This window comes from Dreissena polymorpha, chromosome 16, assembly GCF_020536995.1.
Source record: "Dreissena polymorpha isolate Duluth1 chromosome 16, UMN_Dpol_1.0, whole genome shotgun sequence".
NCBI lineage: Eukaryota > Metazoa > Mollusca > Bivalvia > Myida > Dreissenidae > Dreissena > Dreissena polymorpha.
In genome coordinates this window covers 27,592,437-27,612,026 of record NC_068370.1, presented here as the reverse complement: position 1 = coordinate 27,612,026, position 19,590 = coordinate 27,592,437, and the positions used below count along the sequence as shown (strand labels likewise).

At 34.4% G+C, this 19,590-nt stretch overlaps 1 protein-coding gene across 1 annotated transcript in view; it reads left to right on the top strand.

Annotated features, from left to right (window-relative positions):
- The window catches only part of LOC127861531 (uncharacterized), a 180,445-nt gene that overhangs the window by 25,459 nt on the left and 135,396 nt on the right, over positions 1–19,590 (top strand). Inside the window, exon 2 of the mRNA XM_052400109.1 lies at positions 795–1,533. Coding sequence (XP_052256069.1) covers positions 836–1,533 — 698 coding nt within the window. The 5' untranslated portion in view covers positions 795–835. The remainder of the gene's footprint in view (positions 1–794; positions 1,534–19,590) is intronic.

The following is a 19,590-nucleotide window of genomic DNA, read 5'->3' as shown; positions in this document are numbered from 1 at the left end:
CGGATGATAACTCAAGAACACTTACGCCTAGGATCATGAAACTTCATAGTTTCAACGATCATGACTCATAGACCCCTATTGACTTTCAGGTCACTAGGTCAAAGGTCAAGGTCACGGTGACTCGAACACAGTAAAATGGTTTCCGGATGATAACTAAAGAATGCTTATGCCTAGGATCATGAAACTTCATAGGTACATTAATCATAGCTCACAGATGACCCCTATTGATTTTCAGGTCACTAGGTCAAAGGTCAAGGTCACGGTGACTCGACACAGTAAAATGGTTTCCGGATGATGTCTCAAGAATACTCATAGGCCTAGGATCATCAAACTTCATTGATACATTGATCATGACTGGCAGATGAATACTATTGATTTTCAGGTCACTAGGTCAAAGGTCAAGGTCACAGTGACAAAAAACGTATTCACTCAATGGCTGCCACTACAACTGACAGCCCATATGGGGGGCATGCATGTTTTACAAACAGCCCTTGTTCTTATTTTAAATCATGCATAATTACAACGAAGATCTTAATTATTTTCCTTTATCTAAAACTTGTGCATAATAATTATTTGTTAATATGTATCAACTTTGAAGTATTTTTAGTCGAAGTCATACTTGAACAAATATCCTTGCCATAGACTAGATTTTAAGTTTATGTTCATGATATTAAATTTTTTTTCTTCATCCATAAATCATTATTGTTTGTTTGAAAAAAGGGGTCCACTGCCGACTTGCAGTATTTAAAGGATCTTCAGTATACAATGATAATTACTTCTTTCTCTCACTCCAGATCAAATAGCCGTGAGCATAGAGAGTCATCGGCTCAAAGGTATGGGTGTGGGTAAAATGTACGCAGACTACCCCTACCATCCACCCCCCACCGCCCCAGACAACACTCGCAATGGGGCTGCAGCTCGTGCTACAGGATCAAACTTCACTCAAGGGATAACAAGCCAGGGCAGCACCCGTAATGGGCCTATGGGCTCAAATACCCATCAGACCTCATTGTTGAATGTTTCCGATTGCAGAGAACTGAAATCTGCTCAAACCATGCATATGGCCCATGCGAACAATTTGCATAACTTTCAGCGGCACAAAACAAGTCTAGATATTGATCATTCAAATAAGCAGAACACTGACACTGTGCAAATGGCTGAAGGAGAACATGAACAGAAGAGTCGTTTGTTTGAATACAATCGTGTTCCTGGGCATTCTGTTGAACACTCACGTCATGGAAATAGGCTAGAGCACCTGAAACACGAGCAGGACTTGGAACATTTAAAACAAAGGCATGAACTAGAAGAAGCTAAACTTAGAGATGCACTTATGCACCCACCACATAGAAGCAAGATTAGTGAAACTCATTATTCTCCATATCCAGGTGTGGCGAAGGTTGAATACAACGAAGATTTCTACACCAAAGGTCAAGGCTTTCTTAGTAGATTGCAAGAGGAACAGAATACGGAGCAGGAGTATGTGGCCTTTCAGAACATAAAGCATCATATCATACATAGGGATGAGTACAACAAGTAAGTACAACATTGTCATATCTTTGAGCTGCCCTCTTGTATAACTGCGCTTAATGCAAGTGCTTTTAGTGTCGTCCCAGAATAGCCTGCCTAAACTGGATCTTTACTAAGAAGATCCTCCCTATAAACAAACACAATAAATTGTCATCCCTTCTTAGCCTGTGCGGACTGCACAGGCTAATGTGGGACAAGGCTTCATGAACATGCATAAAATAAGCCCCATTTTCCAAGAGTGTGGTTCATTTCATTATTATTATTCTAATTCTCTGTCTGGCCTATTGGGCAGGGTGTTTGCACACTAATTGGGAGTTACAAGGTTAAGGCACAGGGATTATTTTGATCTTGTTGGTTGCTAACGCAGCAGCTTGTTGAATGGAGGATAACTACAGCCTTCCTGTCAGGCGCCTGGCATATACTGGATTGGAAAAGTGAATTCAGATATTCTTCAGTAAACGTTTTTCAATTGTCAAAATGACTAGTTGTTGAGTACAGTAGATGAATACAATCATTAACATGAGACAGTGTTAAAAGGGAAATGTCTTTTGTAGGTAAACCAGCATAATCACATTATTCCATCCATGTTTAGCAATGAAGCAATTATAATTATGACTTTTGTATACAAATACGTCCTGTTTTGGTAATTTTTTTGTATATGGACAATATATTTATATTGTCTTAAAAGATATTGTGTTGCAATACATCAATATGTAGATAGGAATATGGTTACAGGCAAATTATAATAATACTATATACAAATATATCTTTCCTATTGCCCTTTGACCCATGTTTAATGTTTACTTAAAGAATAGAAAATGGACCAATTGTTGATTTTGACGTATTGCACCTTGGAATGTAAACAGTTTGTATGCTTTTTAATTCCATATGTAAGATAATTTTTCAATACAAAAGCTTTTTTTACATTCTATGTAAACAAAGTGTTTGAATGATTTCATTTCAATGAAATCGTAATCTTTGTTTTTACAAGTCTTACTTAAGTCATTATTTGCCCACGGATCAACTTTCACGAGTTTGATGGAATATTTTGTGTAACTCAAGATTAAGTATCATTAAACTATCTTTAATATCTTAAAGCTTAGATAAATTTTAATTTTAGATCATTTTCTTAGGGATACACTAAAAAAATAGCTGTTTTTTGTTTTAAGACAATAAATTCTATAGATGTGATTTAATTGGGGAGTCGTAATTTGCCTAGTTGTAGACAATTGAGAAAATTGTTATCCAGTCTTTCCGAAATACCGTCGGTCCTCGGATTTTTCCGATAATAATTTGGAAAATCCGGAAATTAATTCTAATATTGCCGGACCTCGTGTCCAGTAATAAAATTATGGCGAAATTTGGAATTCCATTAGCTATTTTCAGAAAAGTTTCAAGACAAAAGTGGGAATTTACTGAGTTATTTCTGAATACTCCAATCATGAAAAACATTTTTTCATTGGTTGCATTTTTTTTAATGACGTACGTGCATATACGGTATCGGAATTTTTTTTGCTGCGTCATCAACATTCTATACATAGATGGTGACGTCACTACGTTATTGTCAGTAAGACCGGTGTGTACACAATGGCGTCGTCATTGCAAATTACACACTACATCATCACTATACGAGTACATTCGCAAAGGGAGAGAATGGATACCATGTACTTTTGGTTCCCGTTATATCCGATTAATTCGTAGGCAAGCAAGACATTAACACAGGTCATTGTGATCTTCCCGCGATCTGTCAACAGCTACACAGGAGTACAAAGCAATCTGTCAATATCTACACAAGAGTTGGAAGGAAAACAGAGTATCCAGATATAAAACTGGTGATTTCGTTTTCATTTTATTTTTTTAATATCTTAAAACGTTTCAATTAAAATTTGGTGAAGGAGCCAAACCAAACGCTCTTATGATGATCAAACTCAGCACTGCAGATGTTACAGCTTATGACCCTGAAGCAGCTTTAGACAAGTGGCTGGTAAGATTCGATGGTTTTATGTAAAATTAAATATTTAATGAAGTTTTTACGTAACAAACTCACACCTACATACAGGGCCAACACAGTTTTCTCCCTTAATTAAAAAAAATATCCAAATAGTTTACTCAAAAGCATTGGGATTGACTTTAAGACTGGTATAATATTATAAAGTATGCTAGCCTACAACAGCTTAGCAAAAAAATAAGTATTGTATGCTCATGATACAGGGCAATGGTCTTCGTCAACTAAATTATTAGCACCCACCCATAGCTATGCCTGATGGTTATCCAGCGATGCAGAAGATTAGTCAGAGGAGACTCTTCAGTAGAGGATTCAGTCATCCAGGATGAAGAGACAAATGCTAAAGAAATCTTGGCAATTCTAAATGAATAAATGCATGATTTGTTTATTAATCTGATAATATTAAAATATTGTTAAAAATGTCATCTTTGTATTTCGTCGTTATTTTTTCCTTTTTGGGCCTGAAATGATCAGTCCGGGCCGGAAATGGCTGCATGATTATAGGACCTCATGGCCGGCAATGAATTTTAATTTTGGGAAGGACTATTGTTATCCATCATCATTTGGACATTGACAAATAACACATAAGGGATAAACTAAACCATATTTCACTACGGACAAATACAGCAAACAGGCGCAGTCCAATTTTATCATCTTTTTTTGTTTGTGGCATCATTTTATTTTTCATTTTGTTTATTATATTTGTATTGTTTTCTTTAAACAAAATTTATATAAATAAGCTTATGTGCATGGGTTATCTTGGATAGCTTTATAAATGGATCTTTATGCAATTCTGGCATAGTGATTTTATACGTTTCCATTTGACATAGTGACAACCTTCTATATATATTTTGTTAATTCACAATATTTTATAACATACAAGAATAGTATGTCAAAATTGTGTGTTTATTAATAATGATGAGCCACATGGTTTCATTGGTAAAATTTCCAAGCTGACTTGCACCATGTACAGAACCAATGAAATCCATGATTATAATTGTATATGAGAAATGAGTGTAAAAATCTCCTCACCACACTTTATTAGCCTAATTTTAAGTGAGGTCTAATTTTCAGAATAAACCTCTTGTAATGACAACATACTTGTTAAATGGAGTGTTCAATGGAGGATGAGCTAGTGCAGTTTGTGTTTAATCTAGGTCTGATTCAATTTTGCAGTTGGAAACCAAATAATAATTATGTAAATGATATTCAGCTGTTTGAAGTACAGGTTTTGATGAATAAAATATCTTGGCAAAACCTATTTTAGCTAAACAAATGGATGGCTTTTGGATGAACATGTTCAGCTTAAGCTTTTTTATTTCATATCAAAGTACATGCATTACAAGTTTTTGTTTCAAGTGACTTCATCCACAAATCCTTAGAGGCTTTAAATTATTTTAAGCCATGTCATTCAAAAATGGGTCTTATGTCATATACATTGTTTTCTCTTTTATTTGTTCTTCTATCAACAACAAATTCATACATCCTTCAGAGATCAATTATACCTTGCCCCTTTAAGTTTTGTAACAAGTAAGTATTTGTAAGACATATCTATGTCTCAAGGCGAGGGAATGGGGCCTCATTGTTGAACAGCAGCTCGGCTTCATGCAAGTGTGTAAAGTGTTGTCCCAGATTATTCTGTGCAGTCTACACAGGCTAATCAGGGACCACACTCACCACCTACATTAGTTATTTGCTAAGATGACACTACCTTTAAACACACAATTTCATAAAAGCAGTAAGTGATGTCCCTGATTCACCTTTGTGAACTGCACAGGCTAATTTGATATGATATATTACTCACATGAATTAAGCCCCGTTTTCCCAGAATGAGGCCCAATTGTGCAGCCAGCCTGGGCCTCAAACCTTCAATTATCAGGGTGAGTGCTGCCCATCCAACAGAGCCAGCCATACCCTCACACAATTTCTCCCCTAACATGACTAAATCATTGTATGACATACATAAACATCCTAAAATGCTTGATTTGTTGGTCGGTGATTAGGTGTTGAACAAAATTCAGCTTGGTATTACAGCTTTAGCTAATTTAGCTAATTGTAGTATTACAGCTAATGGAAATTGAATCTGAGTTTTGTTGACAAATGGTTTGATATGCTTTTGGAAATGGTGTGATGTACATGGGAATCAGATAAATTTTATCATCTATAGCTATTCTTATAATACCGGTTATCAAGATATAAAATTTGGGTTCAGGAATGTTTCACTTGCTATAAAACAGAGGGATTTTCTTCCATTGTTCTTTTGGACAACTTTAGAATAATTTATTTCCCTTTCAATGAATAGTGTCAACCATTATCAAACGAATAAATTAATAGGTATGCCATGTTAGGTATGATCATTTATAAAATCTTACTGGGTTTATTGGGGCAAATGGTTTATAGGTATTTATAAAGGCTTGTTGAAGGTTGTCCATTTGCATTGTTTGGCTGGGTTTATTAACCCATTCAGGCCTAACATATATATATATATATATATATATATATATATATATATATATATATATATATATATATATATATATATATATATATATATATTATATGTGTCCAAATAATCTACAGTGGAGTTCCTAAGGTTGTATATGCATCCAATAATCTACAGTGGAGTTCATACTGTTGTAAATATGTGTCCAATAATCTACAGTGCGCATTCCTAGTTTTGTAAATATACAACAACTTAGATGTAGCTCTGAATGCCTAAGGACCTAAAAATACGTCTTAAAGGGAGGCCAAGTTCTATAACTAGTCAAGACTCACTCTGCACTTATGAGTTATGGACTTAAATTTCTTACATTCAGAGGGGGTAATCACATGCTTATCAAGATTGCGACGTCCATAACAAGGCCTGTATTTTTCGATGTTTTATACCCTTAAATAACTTGTTTTATTTGTTAAATTCTGCCAACTTTTCAGCCATATTAGGAAGACAGTTACTGGCCTTTATTTCATAGTAATATTCCCTCTAAATCTCGACTTAACTCAGTGCGAAATTTCTTAGAATGATGACCTAATTAGGGCTCCACTAAGAAAACTTGAGGGGAGTAAAGTCGAGATACAAAGCGAATTTAAATACGAAATAAACGCTAATCACTTTTTTTAATGACTGTTAAAGTACTGTTAGCAGACGAGAAATGTTTAGTTTATTTAGCTTCGGCTTTACAAGTAACTGTAAGTCTCTGCAAAATGCAATGAAAAATGCACAGAAAAATCATCCGAAAATGCCAAAAAGTACAACTTGAAGCAAAAACGCAACTTTTTACTGAAATGAAAAAATGAGTTTGATTGGCAACTTAGACCTGTGTTTGCTGACGAAGACATTGAGGAGAATGACTAATTATTTCATTTATAATCAAACATTGGCACAAATCTACATTTAGACTTAATTAGACTTTAATTGCTGTAATCATTTTGTTAAATATGCAAAAATAAAACAGTTTTTGTGGTGTATCATTTTGATCTTTCTTAAAAAATATGAGGTTTACAGTTAATGTGATATTTCATGTTTGGGCAAGTGGCTTTACATTCAGGGCAAGTACATTTTCTAAGTCAGTTTTTTGGTTAATGTTGAGCCCTGCCACACCGGTATACTTGTTTCTGACATGCACACAAATTATGTAATTTTGTTGTGTATATTTATTCACAATACTACATGTATTTGGTGATAATTTGTGAATATTTAATAATTTGTGTGATGTTTTGAAGACCTGTATCACAGCCGTGAATGGAAGGATCATCTATTTACGGTCAAACCAAAGCAGTTGCATACATGCCATAATTTTTCAGACCTATTCCGGGACATTGAGTTAAATTGTCCGGGACTTTTGCCGATTTTCCGGTACATGTATAAAATGTAGCGATATTTATAGACATATGCATTTTTGGTACGTTTTTTTTTGTTTCGCATCGTTAATTGCAAAAGTTCGAAAGCCTATCCGAAATACACTTGATCTATTAACGTCAAATTAAACATTACTACTTCCGTTACTAGATACAAGCCACGTGTTTTCAGTGTAAGCGTTCTAACCATAGATGGTGACGTCACTGCGTTATTGTTATTAAGACCGGTGTGTAACACGTAGTTGTTGATACGCCTTTATTCATTTATAACATTTATATAATAAAAAATACAACAATACAGTACCGTTAGATCGTCAACTCAAATCAATTCACAATACATACAACCAAGCACAATAAAACAAATACAACAAAACAGTACCGGTAGATCGTCAACTTAAAATCCGGACAGTCACACATTTTTTACTCAGCGATGTTGGACTTCAGATGTGTTAACAACTATCCTTTGCTCACGCAGCGGGAAATAATGACTTAGTAAATTAAAGTCAATTAACAACCACATTAAACAATGCCGCCTTTTCGGTTTGACCGCGAACGTGAGACAATCGATATGATAACAGGGCCCCTGTTAATTGATCGATTTTGACATGTAGCGTAGTCTGCCTATTCGGGTAGGCATTGTCATGGAGACGCTGCAGATATACACAGATTCGAGGTGCAGTTAAGCCTAAGATAAGTTACATGTATATATGGATTTTGTAAATTTCGGGACATTTGACAGATTTCCGGGACAGCGGGACAAGTTCTTCATTTCCGGGACTGTCGCGGACAATCCGGGACGTATGGCATGTATGGCAGTTGTTTGAATACAAAATCCTGATATATGACTTGGTATACAAACCTTCAGAATGTTATATATATATTGTGGGATGCTGGAATGATTAAGAGTGGGGGCATTTCAGACACATTTTTTGTAACTGCAATTCCATGTTCAATTATTATTGTATTAGCTCAACCCTAATGCTCGAACATTGTAATTTGATTATATAAATTACTGAATTTCCAGATTAAACAGGTGCAACTAGTATCATAATTCATTATTGATTTATTCTTTAATTGATAAGGAATTTCTAAAGTATGTTGTTAATCTAATCAGATTATGATTATTAAGGTCAGTTTGTAATAAGTTATTAAATTTATAGGAATTTAAAGGGAACTAACTGTGAAACTTGTTTTGAACTTTAAAGCAATAAGTTGCCTCTCTTTCTTTATGTTGGTGTTATTTCTGTCAGATTTCATTATATTGACATTTTTCTATGTTGGTTTCGGGTTCGTGCTGTGCGAGGATTTTATTTTATAAACGTAGATGAAATGTTTATATATTAGTATTATTTGACATCCTCCGATGTCATGGAAAGGAATTTTTTTTAAACAAATTTTAAATTCATATTCAAACTAACAAGAATATATCTTTAAAAAGCAATAGAAAAATATACACAAACACCTAGAGCAAGTATGGCGAGTCTTCTATGAAAAATTAAATACAATAAACGCATTATTAATAACAGTGATTTTTTTTGCTTTAATTTGTTACAGCCTGTGCCATTTGAATTGGGAAAATTAGGGCGATAAACCGTGAAATTGGGAAAAATAGCGCGATAAACCATGACATTGGGAAAAATTAAGCATTATAAAGAGGATTATAATTATCAGAAGTGATATTATTTTTAAGTGCATGTTCAGGGAGTTTTCTAGAAAAGGAGTCTGGTCAAATTGGTTTTTTTTTAATCAATAAAAGTGGCAAGTTTGGGAATGATTTATGGACAAAAATGACTAAATTCAAGTTATATATTTTGTAAGATGTTTAAAAAATAAAGTTGAGACCTAGATTTAAGAAATCATAATTAAGTTATATGAGACTTCTTTCTAAAAAAAAAAAAAAAAAAATTTTTTTTTTTTTTTTTTTTTTTTTTGAAGTTTGGCTTTTTTTTTGGGAAATTTTGGTCAGAATTTTGGGAAAAAACGTGTATTTTTGCGATTGGGAAGCAGCCGAAATTCGGCTGTAAATTTGAGCAAAAAAAATCACTGAATAATGACAGCAAAAAATACAAAATAGTACATACATGTCAATAATATGCAGGGATCAAGCAACTGGGCGATTTGGGCGATTATATCGCCGTGGCTTCCCTTTAATCGCCCGGATCAAAAGCACCGGCGATATCACTTCGCCCTAAAATCTGGCAATTATCATATCCGCAGCGCTATCTAAGTGGCTTCTGTTAATTACCAAATACACGCCAAAGTCAATCAACTGACCGAATCGACGAAACTCCGCCCCCTGGCGTAGTAAATTACCTATTGAAAATTGATAAGCATCCATTCACAGTGCTCGTCATTCTGGTATTTGGCAGGAATCTCTTGACCAAGCAGAGTTTAATCACTGAAGCGTGTAAGTGTTAAAAACAGTGTTTTTACTGCTATTGTCAAGTTTTGTGGGGGTTGTTATCGGATGAACGGCGCCTTTATGATAGTGAGCAATAAATAAAGTAACACTGTGACAAACTCTCACCACGATAAAAAATTATAACGATTATTAGGGCCGCTATTTATTTACCATTTAATCAATAGTGACTGTCAATACCACGGGCCTGGCAAAAGCATTTAACAAAAACAATTTCTCCACAAAAACACATGAAATCTTGTTTCAACAGGAATTTGTGAGCATTTCTGTTTAATAGTTTCATTATTATAATATTTTGGGAAAGGTAAAATTTTATTCAGAAACCAACAATTTCGGAAATAAAAAGTATACCATTCACTCGTTGTACTATATTTCGAATATGTTAAAAATTCGGACATTTAACGATAGGGACATCTATGTGTTGGTTTGTTGTTGATAGTTTGTAAAATTATGTTTTATGATATTTCAGGCAACTAGAATGAATGGTGGCAATTATCTGGGCCTTTCTGTCAAGCAATATGCGTGAAAAACATTCATTTATTTGAGCCTAGAAATCATCCACCACTTACAGAAAACGTTTTAACAACAGAAGCTGTCAAAGCTGATATGTATATCAGGTCCAAATGACCAAATATAACTGTTTAACAATATAAAGTGAGATGCTTTATTTTCTGATGTTTTCTTTTTTCCCTTTCAAATGATGTAAATTGGTGTGATTGTATGTTTAAAATTAAATAGTTAATTTTGAAACATTTATGCAGCATACTGTTACATTGATGTTAACATTATTATATTATTTTGGTTATCTGTGTTGTTTATCAAGATGAAGAAAGTTATTTATATACAAATAAAGCTTATTAAGACTTATGAAGGTATGACTTATGAAGGTACTTATAGTTTTTTTATGTATTACCATATTTTTTCAAGTGATAATACAGTCAATGATATTTATGTAATGTAGTAAGGTTTCTTTTAATAATCGTCCTAAATTATTGTTCATATTAATAAGGTTGGAATAACAGACAGTTTTCACACTGCGAAAAAGTGGCAACATCTTTTTTTTGGCCAGTAAAACCCCTGGGTCATGGTTCACAATGGTCCATTGGTGATCGCAAAAGATCCACTTCTCCCTAAAACTGCCTCACTTCTTCCTCTCCAGAGCTGAGGGAGAAGTGACTTCTCCCAAAAATTGGAGTCTAGCATGATCCCTGATATGTAATTTAATAGTTATAAAATAAAAGTAATTGTTTACCTGAGAAAATATATTATTTACTCCAAAACATAAGAAATATGTTTATCAATAGTAACTCTTGAAATTTTCTTTCATGTGGATCACAAACCAGGTTTAGATAACACTAATGTTAGAAAATCATGCATGAAGTTAAACTGTTTAGGTTGCTTCCCATTGACCATTGAAATGTATTTAAATTTTGATGAAACCCTCCGATTAAAATAAATAAATAGTCTAGATTTTATGTGATGAATTTTTACCCTAAGACATTGGGATGCCGTCTTAATAAAAATTGCATACACTCATGTAAGTTAGAATCTGATTGTTTGATAAACAATTAGATGTAAAAAATTGTGCTATGCAATTTTTTACATAACTTATTTATGGATTTCATAAATTTATTGTATGGTAGACTGCATGTTTGTTTTTCTTAAAATTAAGATTGTGATGTAAATATAATTTTGCTTCATTTATGTTTTTTGAAGAAAAGATCAGGAGCACACAATCATGGTGCTCTTCCCTAATCATTTGTTGCTGCCCCTTTTCACCCTTCCTGTCCCTCTGGAACTTACGACACAAAAAATGTGAAAAATCTTTTAACATTTATTATAATGTTGCAAATATTTAATGGTAAATGAAATTTAAATGCTTAATTACCTAAAAAACTTAGAAACCCCATGCCAGGTGCAATGTATTATAAAACAACTGTTGCCAGACTTAAGTTCATCTTTCCAATTGCTTCCCAATTTTAGCAGCATCCAGTATGTTTTGTAATTCTTAATCTTACCTTAGTCTCAAACTGAGCAAATTTGTGATTGTAACTTAAAAGGATAGTGCCAATTGTTTGACACTGTTTCTTGGCTGATTTTACCCCTGCAGCACGAAGTTCATTAATTCATGAATGATTCATGAACTTTACAAACAGTTCATGAAAAGCTCATGATAAGTTCATGTAATTAGTGAGAGCAAGTTCATTAACTAAAGTTCATGAATGATTCATGAACACACGTTCATGCACCAGTGAAGAATGGTTTATGAACAAGACAGTTTTATATTTATTCTAGAAAGATTTGTGATTTGGTTCATGAACTAATGATGAACCATTCATGCACCTTAACAGATTATGTGGTTCATGAATTGTTCATAAGACATTATTGACTTCGTTTTAAAGAACTTATGAGGGTTTTTTCCATGAATCTGAAAAATGTAAATTATTTAACAACAAAAATGTGAAATATTCCCCATTTGCTTAAATAATTGATCTAGAACTTTTATGAACTTGAACTTCATGGAAGTATGTGGTTCAAAAAAGGTATATTGAATATTTTTGCCTTTTTTAAGAACTAATGAAGAACTTTTCATGAATCCGAAATTCAAAAAGGGTTCATGAAATATTCTTGACTTGGTTTATTGAACAAATAATTTAAACTATACATGAACCTGAACTATTCAAAAGGGTCACCAGTGAAAATGAAAAGTTCCTGCTTCACAATCAAGGGTACCTGCATTTGCCAGAAACGTCATACTGAATTTTGCGACTTTTTACATGTGAGCATATTGAGGAGTTCAAATGTTCCAAAATAGATAAAAATGAGTAAAAGCTTATAATGAACCTACAAAGTGCAGCAAACTAACCTAGTTTGAAATTCCAAATGAAATTTGTTCTTCAATATATAAAAGACTTGAACATGTGACAGGGGAAATAAAACAATGCAAAATTAAGAAATATGGCACATTAAATCATTCAATCAAACCAGTTAAAAGGAAAATAGCTTCATCAATGAATAGTGATAACATTAAACTTATTATTATATACAAAATAAAAACATGATTTTTATGGTCAATTTTTGAAGAACTCCGCCAGGTTTGGAATAATTAGTGTCTCTGAAACCCGCTTGGTATTGGTGACCCTGGGCTAACAGTCTGAGTTCTTCATTTTTATTAAAAAGTTAGTTAACAAACTGAACAAAAATTGTGATTGTAACTAAAAAGGATAGTGCCAATGATAGTGTGCATGGTAATTGCGTGGTAATTTAATATTTATCAGATTGGTTATTCAATTATTCACAGATTCTCTTGCACACACATGTTATTTTCAGATCCAGGCAATATAGTGCATATTTGTTCTTTGATCTTGTTAAAATATTATTGTTTGACACTGTTTCTTGGCTGATTTTTAGTACTATCATGTTATGGTCATGCCGTTCTTAGCTGTTAAACAGACTGACTGTAAGATAATTTAGATCAATTGTTAATTATTTACTGCAGATAATTATATAATGTAGGTTTTCAGTGCAAACATATGCAGGAATAGCCACCCAAAACTTTAAAAAACACTTGGTGAAGCTTGAAATGGAAAATATTAGTAAAAAATCCAGTAAGTGAATGTTAGTGACATTCTGACTGATTTTGACACACATCATTGGAAAATGTCCCCTCATCCAAGCGTTTGTGACGGATGAGGGTCATTATTAGAAGTAAAGCCGGAGGCTGAGCATGTATCAATAGCATGTCTGTCAGACGCTGCGCATACGACCCGCAATTATAAAGATCCGGAAAATACACCATGCACTACGCTCCGCACAGTACACATCCAAGAACCCGGATAATCATTGTTTAAAAGTTATTTGTTGTCAGTAAATGTCAACCTGGGAGGGTGAAAAAGAAGAATAACACTTCCATATGACCCTTATACAACAACAGGGGTGGGTTGATACATGCTCAGCCTCCGGCTTTACTTCTAATAATGACCCTCATCCGTCACAAACGCTTGGATGAGGGGACATTATTTTCCGTAAAGCCTTTGGCTTTACATGTATCAATAGCATCTTTAAAGACTGACAACAAATCTAGCAGGACACAGATATAAAACCAATTCTTTAAGTTCCTTTCCTGTCTAGATTGTATTATTTCAACATGTTAACAAAATAATACACAATAGGTATACAATATGATAATAGGCATTCCATACCCCAACCATATATGACAGAATACAAAGGTAATAGAAAAACATTTGTGACTGTTCATACAAATACCTGAAACGTCAACAAATGAAAACAATACGGTTAAATAAACCTTCACTTTGTATATGTATACATGTATATTTTAACATATAACATATGAAAAAACACTAAGTTTAATGATACAATTAAACCTGCGAAAAAACTGCCTGAACAAAAGGTACATCAGACCTTTCAACAATGTCTCTATAATAAAACTTGTAGAAATTGGAATCAGTATTCCACCCTGCCGTTTTAAGGATATTATTAATGGAACAATTTCCTTTAACTGCAGCAGAAACTGCTGCTGATCTGAATGAATGTGGCTTAAAAATAGCCACATCAATACCTGACATAACTAAAACATCCTTCAACCATCGTGCAATAGTACTTGTAGACACTTCTTTATAAGAAACATAAGACACAAACAACTGAGATGAAAGTCTAAGATGCTTAGTTCTTTTCATATAATGAATTAAGGTATGAAACACACATAAACTTTCTTCCTGAAAGTGCTGCAATTTTAAATAAAAACTTTGTTTTTTACCCACTGGCGTAGTTTTCAACAAATTTTTGAAATAAAACACCGCTTCACAAGTAGTATAATCAATTTTAACACAATCAATATTCAAGGACACAATAGTTTGTGCACGAGGGGCAGCAGCCAAAGCCACCAAACCAACTAACTTTAGCGTTAATGTTTTCAAAGATAACTGTTTCAAAGGCATAAGCGACTTTAATAGTTGCAAAACACAAGACACGTCCCATGTAAATTTGTACCTTGGAACCACAGGTTTCATAATAGCTACACCTCTCATAAACCTACTAATTAATGTTGGAGATTCACACCATTTATTGCCTAAAATATTTAAAGTCTGCAAAAGCATTGCTTTATGTGTGTTCAGCACTGAATAAGACTTATTGTTTTTTAACAGGTAAAATAAATAAGCTATTACCTGCGTCTCAGAGGTTTTAATGGGATTTTTACCTCGTTCTTGATTCCAAATACACCACTTACGCCATGACAAACTATACTGTTTTTCTGTTCCTGATTTCCATGAGTTAAGGATAACTGAGACTGCTCCTGAAGGAACTCCTTGCACAAGCAAATGTCGGCTGATAGCTGCACTGCGACCAAGTCCATACTTTTGGATAGTGGATGTGATGTTCCATCCTCTGGGTCGGTCAACAAATCCTTGTGACGAGGTAATCTAACAGGAATTGATATCAATAAATCAATAACATTTGGGAACCAAAATTGAGATCTCCATAATGGAATAATCAATATAGCTCGTTTAACATTATCTTGTACTAGTTTGTTCAGTACCTTACCAATTAAGGCAAATGGCGGAAACAAATATGGTTCAAAATCTGACCATGAAATTGAAAAAGCATCATTGAAATAAGCTTGAGGTTCAGGAACCCAAGAAACAAACTTATTACATTTACAATTAAGGCTTGATGCAAAGAGATCAATATCAGGTATAAAATACTCTGAACAAATTCTTTCAAAAATCTCTTGTTTCAACATCCATTCTGATGATTTATTAAAATATCGAGAATAAAAATCAGCAACATTATTCTCTGATCCTTTCACATAGGCAGCTGAAAGATAATTATTATTTTTTAAACACCACTGCCAAATTTCTGCTGCTAAACCATCCATTTTTTGAGAAGTCATTCCTCCCATATCATTAACATAGGTCACTGCAGATACATTATCAGAAAAAACTCTTATATGACAATCATTGGTTTTATCATATAATGACTGTAACCCAAGAAAAATCGCTTTAAGCTCCAAAAAATTAATATGATATTCGGAATCTTTTTTCGTCCATTCAGCATTAACAAATCTACCAGATTCGTTGTCAACACAACTCCAACCTAATAAAGATGCATCAGTTTGACAAATGAAACTGACTTTCTTAGGTCTAATCCTTTTACCATTTTTACAATTAACATTCCCAATCCACCAATGCAAGTCTTGAATAACTCTCCCATTTAACATTATTTCATTATCAAAACTGTTATTATTTCCAAGTCCTTCTAATTTTAAACGTTCAAGTTGTCTATAATGCAAAGGAGCCTCTAGAACTGCATAAAAAGCATTAACTAAAAGACCTATAAACGATGCCAGGTCTCTAACTATTACTCTTCTACTAGACAAAAGTCTTCGAGCTTTAAGAATAATTTTTTCTATTTTCTCCTCTGTAAGGAATATCATAAACTGAACGGAATCTATTATAAAACCAAAGAACACAATCCTTTGTGTTGGCACTAGAACTGACTTAGTGGGATTTACCACATAACCAAGAGACTGTAACGTGGAACAAATTGTTTCAGCATACTGTAAACATATATGTCTGTCTAAACTCATATTAATAGAATCATCAATATAGTAAGCACATCTAATACTTTGGGACCTAAACCATGCATAAACTGGTTTTAACAACTTTGTAAATACTCTGGGTGCTGCACTATACCCAAACGGCAGGCAAACAAATGCATATAAAACTCCTTTCCATGTAAATTTCAAATATTTTTGATAATCTGGATGAATAGGAACCGAAAAATAAGCATGTTGTAAATCCACAGAACAAAAGAAATCATTTTCTTGAATTAATTCAAGCACTATCTTAAAATGCTCTTGTTTAAAATGTTCATAATGAACAAAATTATTTAACCTTTTGAGGTTTATAATTGGTCTAAATTTTCCATTAGGTTTTTTGACCACAAATATATTTGAAATAAACTGGTCTGGCTCCCACTCAGAACCGACAATAGCTCCTTTTTTCAATAAATCATCCACCTCTTGATCAATAATCTGAATTTCTGATTCATTAAAAGAGATTTCATTTGGAATAACTGTTTGAAAAGGTTTTGACTCAAATTCCAGGACATAGCCTTTTATATTATTCAAAATCCATTGATCACTGGTAAAAAATTCCCAGGACTTATAACAGTGTTTGAGTCTACCTACCGCTCCTAATTGCCCTCGTTTGGGGCTGATACAGTTGCCGAGGGTTTAAAACCTCTACCGCCTCTAGGTCCTCCTCTCATGGGTCCTCTAAATCCTCGAGGATTGAAGGCAGGTGCCTGTCCATATGGCATGTATCTTACATTGCCACGACCTCTATTGAAATTACGTGGAAACCTTCCACGGAATCCTCCCCTCGGAAAGAAATTGGGCTGAAAACTTTGCTGCGGTCTCATCTTTCCAAGATTAAGACTGGTCTCGCAATTCTTCACTTCCTTGGCAATGTCGTCCCCAAACAGTTGGGTTGTCACAGGCATGTTTATGCTACACAAATTTTTGTATTTCTGGTCTAGATTAGGTTTAAGAAGATATCGCCTACGGACACTCAAATTGAACTGGGCTTGACCCAATAATGTCAGAGAGTCAGAGATTAACTCTTTAGCCTCTTCATTGGTCATCAATGACTGCTTAAGCACTTGGACCAATTTCAGAATTGGGACAATGCCTGATGAAAGTAGTGATTGTATGTCTTGGAAAAGACGATCATAAGTACGTGTTCTTTTGTCTAAAATTTTCCATATCTCATTGTTAACAGTGGGCGGATTTAATTTCTCACAATTTTCAGGAACATGATACTTCTCTGAAACAGATTCAATGTCACACTGTGATGTACAAGCCACACTAATTAAGTCAGCCAAAGATTGTGTAATAGCTGGTCCTTTAACTTTTGTTTTAATCTTGGGCAATTTCCAGTCTGATCGATCTTCAACCTGATCAGAATCGTCAAAAAGACTATTTTTCAACTTAGATGTCATGTTATTGCTAGAGTCTTGGGCATATTTTCGTGCACCTATAGAATCATTTGCATCTGAATCTGTAAATTCATTTTCATTTTCAACCTCTATTCTCAAATTTGGGGCATTCTGGGGGTCAAAACCCTCAAAGTCATCATACACTTCCTCTACTGGCATATCAAAAATGCCCAGCTTTTTTCTCAGTACATCAATATCATTGGCAGACAAATTATCTAAATCAAATAAGCCTACACTTGTTGACTTAGGGGTTGTTTTCTTTGTGGCTTTTTGCTTTCCCTTTGTCTGTTTTGAGTCATTTTTAGAATTATTATTTACGTCAGTTCGTGTCGAACTTTTATGTACTCGCTTAACAACCGATTTAAGCTTTCGTTGTTGGCACTGTTTTGGTTCGGCGCTATCTGCCTCGAACCCCGAAAACTCACCTTCGCTTTCCGAAGATGAGAACAGAACATTTGCAGTGTACTCGAGAACTTCGTTCTCGGACTGGCTCATTTTAATTTTAACCAGAGTTACAATTAACAAATAAATAACAGCAAAGAACTGTAAAAACGGAAACTTTCTGTAATAATAAAATCAACAAATACCTGGACTACGTCCTAGGTGGAGCCAATATAATTTAAAAAATATCGGGCCATGTGAAACTCACCGATAAAATCGTGCTCTCGCTTCAAGCGCCGAAAAGACAATGATTATCCGGGTTCTTGGATGTGTACTGTGCGGAGCGTAGTGCATGGTGTATTTTCCGGATCTTTATAATTGCGGGCCGTATGCGCAGCGTCTGACAGACATGCTATTGATACATGTAAAGCCAAAGGCTTTACGGAAAATAATGGGTCTTTTGCATTATGCTTTCGCAATAACATATTCTTGCAGTCTGGTCAGGCCATTTTGTCATGCGAGATTTTGTGGTTTCATTAGTGGATGGAGTAGCTCCTCAATAGACAGCATGATTGCAAGGCTGGTTTGGAGCTACCATAGCCGCATATCGCATAAGACCCATTTTCCCATAACACATGTCTTTTTTTTCCAAATCTAGGACTGTAATCTGATAAGCAGATGGATTGGCTACTGAACAGAACGCACGATTAAGCAGGTGCTTCTGAAGCTACCCTGATCACTTATGGCATAAGGGCCATTTTCCTATAATGGAGGGCAAATTCTTTTCCAACTTATTACTTGTAGTAAGCTCTGTTGTCAACATGCAAATCAAACAATTTGTGTCTAAACCTCAATGATGAGGTGATAAATTTTCTTGTGATTTTTAGCGAGGCTGTTTTCGGAGAAAACCTGAGCTATTGTCATAGCCAGCTCGCCGTCCGACGTCCGCTGTCTGACGTCCGCAATCCGCCGTAGGCGTCATGCTAAAACCTTAACATTGGCCATAACTTTTTAAATATTGAAGATAGCACCTTGATATTTGGCATGCATGTGTATCTCATGGAGCTGCACATTTTGAGTAGTAAAATTTCAAGGTGAACATCATCCTTCAAGGTCTAGGGTCGAAAAAACAAAGTCAAGGGAAGTAATAAGCTTTAAATGGACATTGTTATCTGACCTGCCCATGTATATATTTTTGTTAAATAAATCAAAGCGGCGCAGTAGGCGGCATTGTGTTTCTGACAAACACATTGTGGTAAAAGGTCAAGGTCATCCTTTACGGTCAACGGTAAAAAATACAAATTTAAGGGAAGTTATAAGCTTTAAAAAGGGAGAAAATTATTCAATATTGAACTTAGCCACTTTATATATTTGGCATGCATGT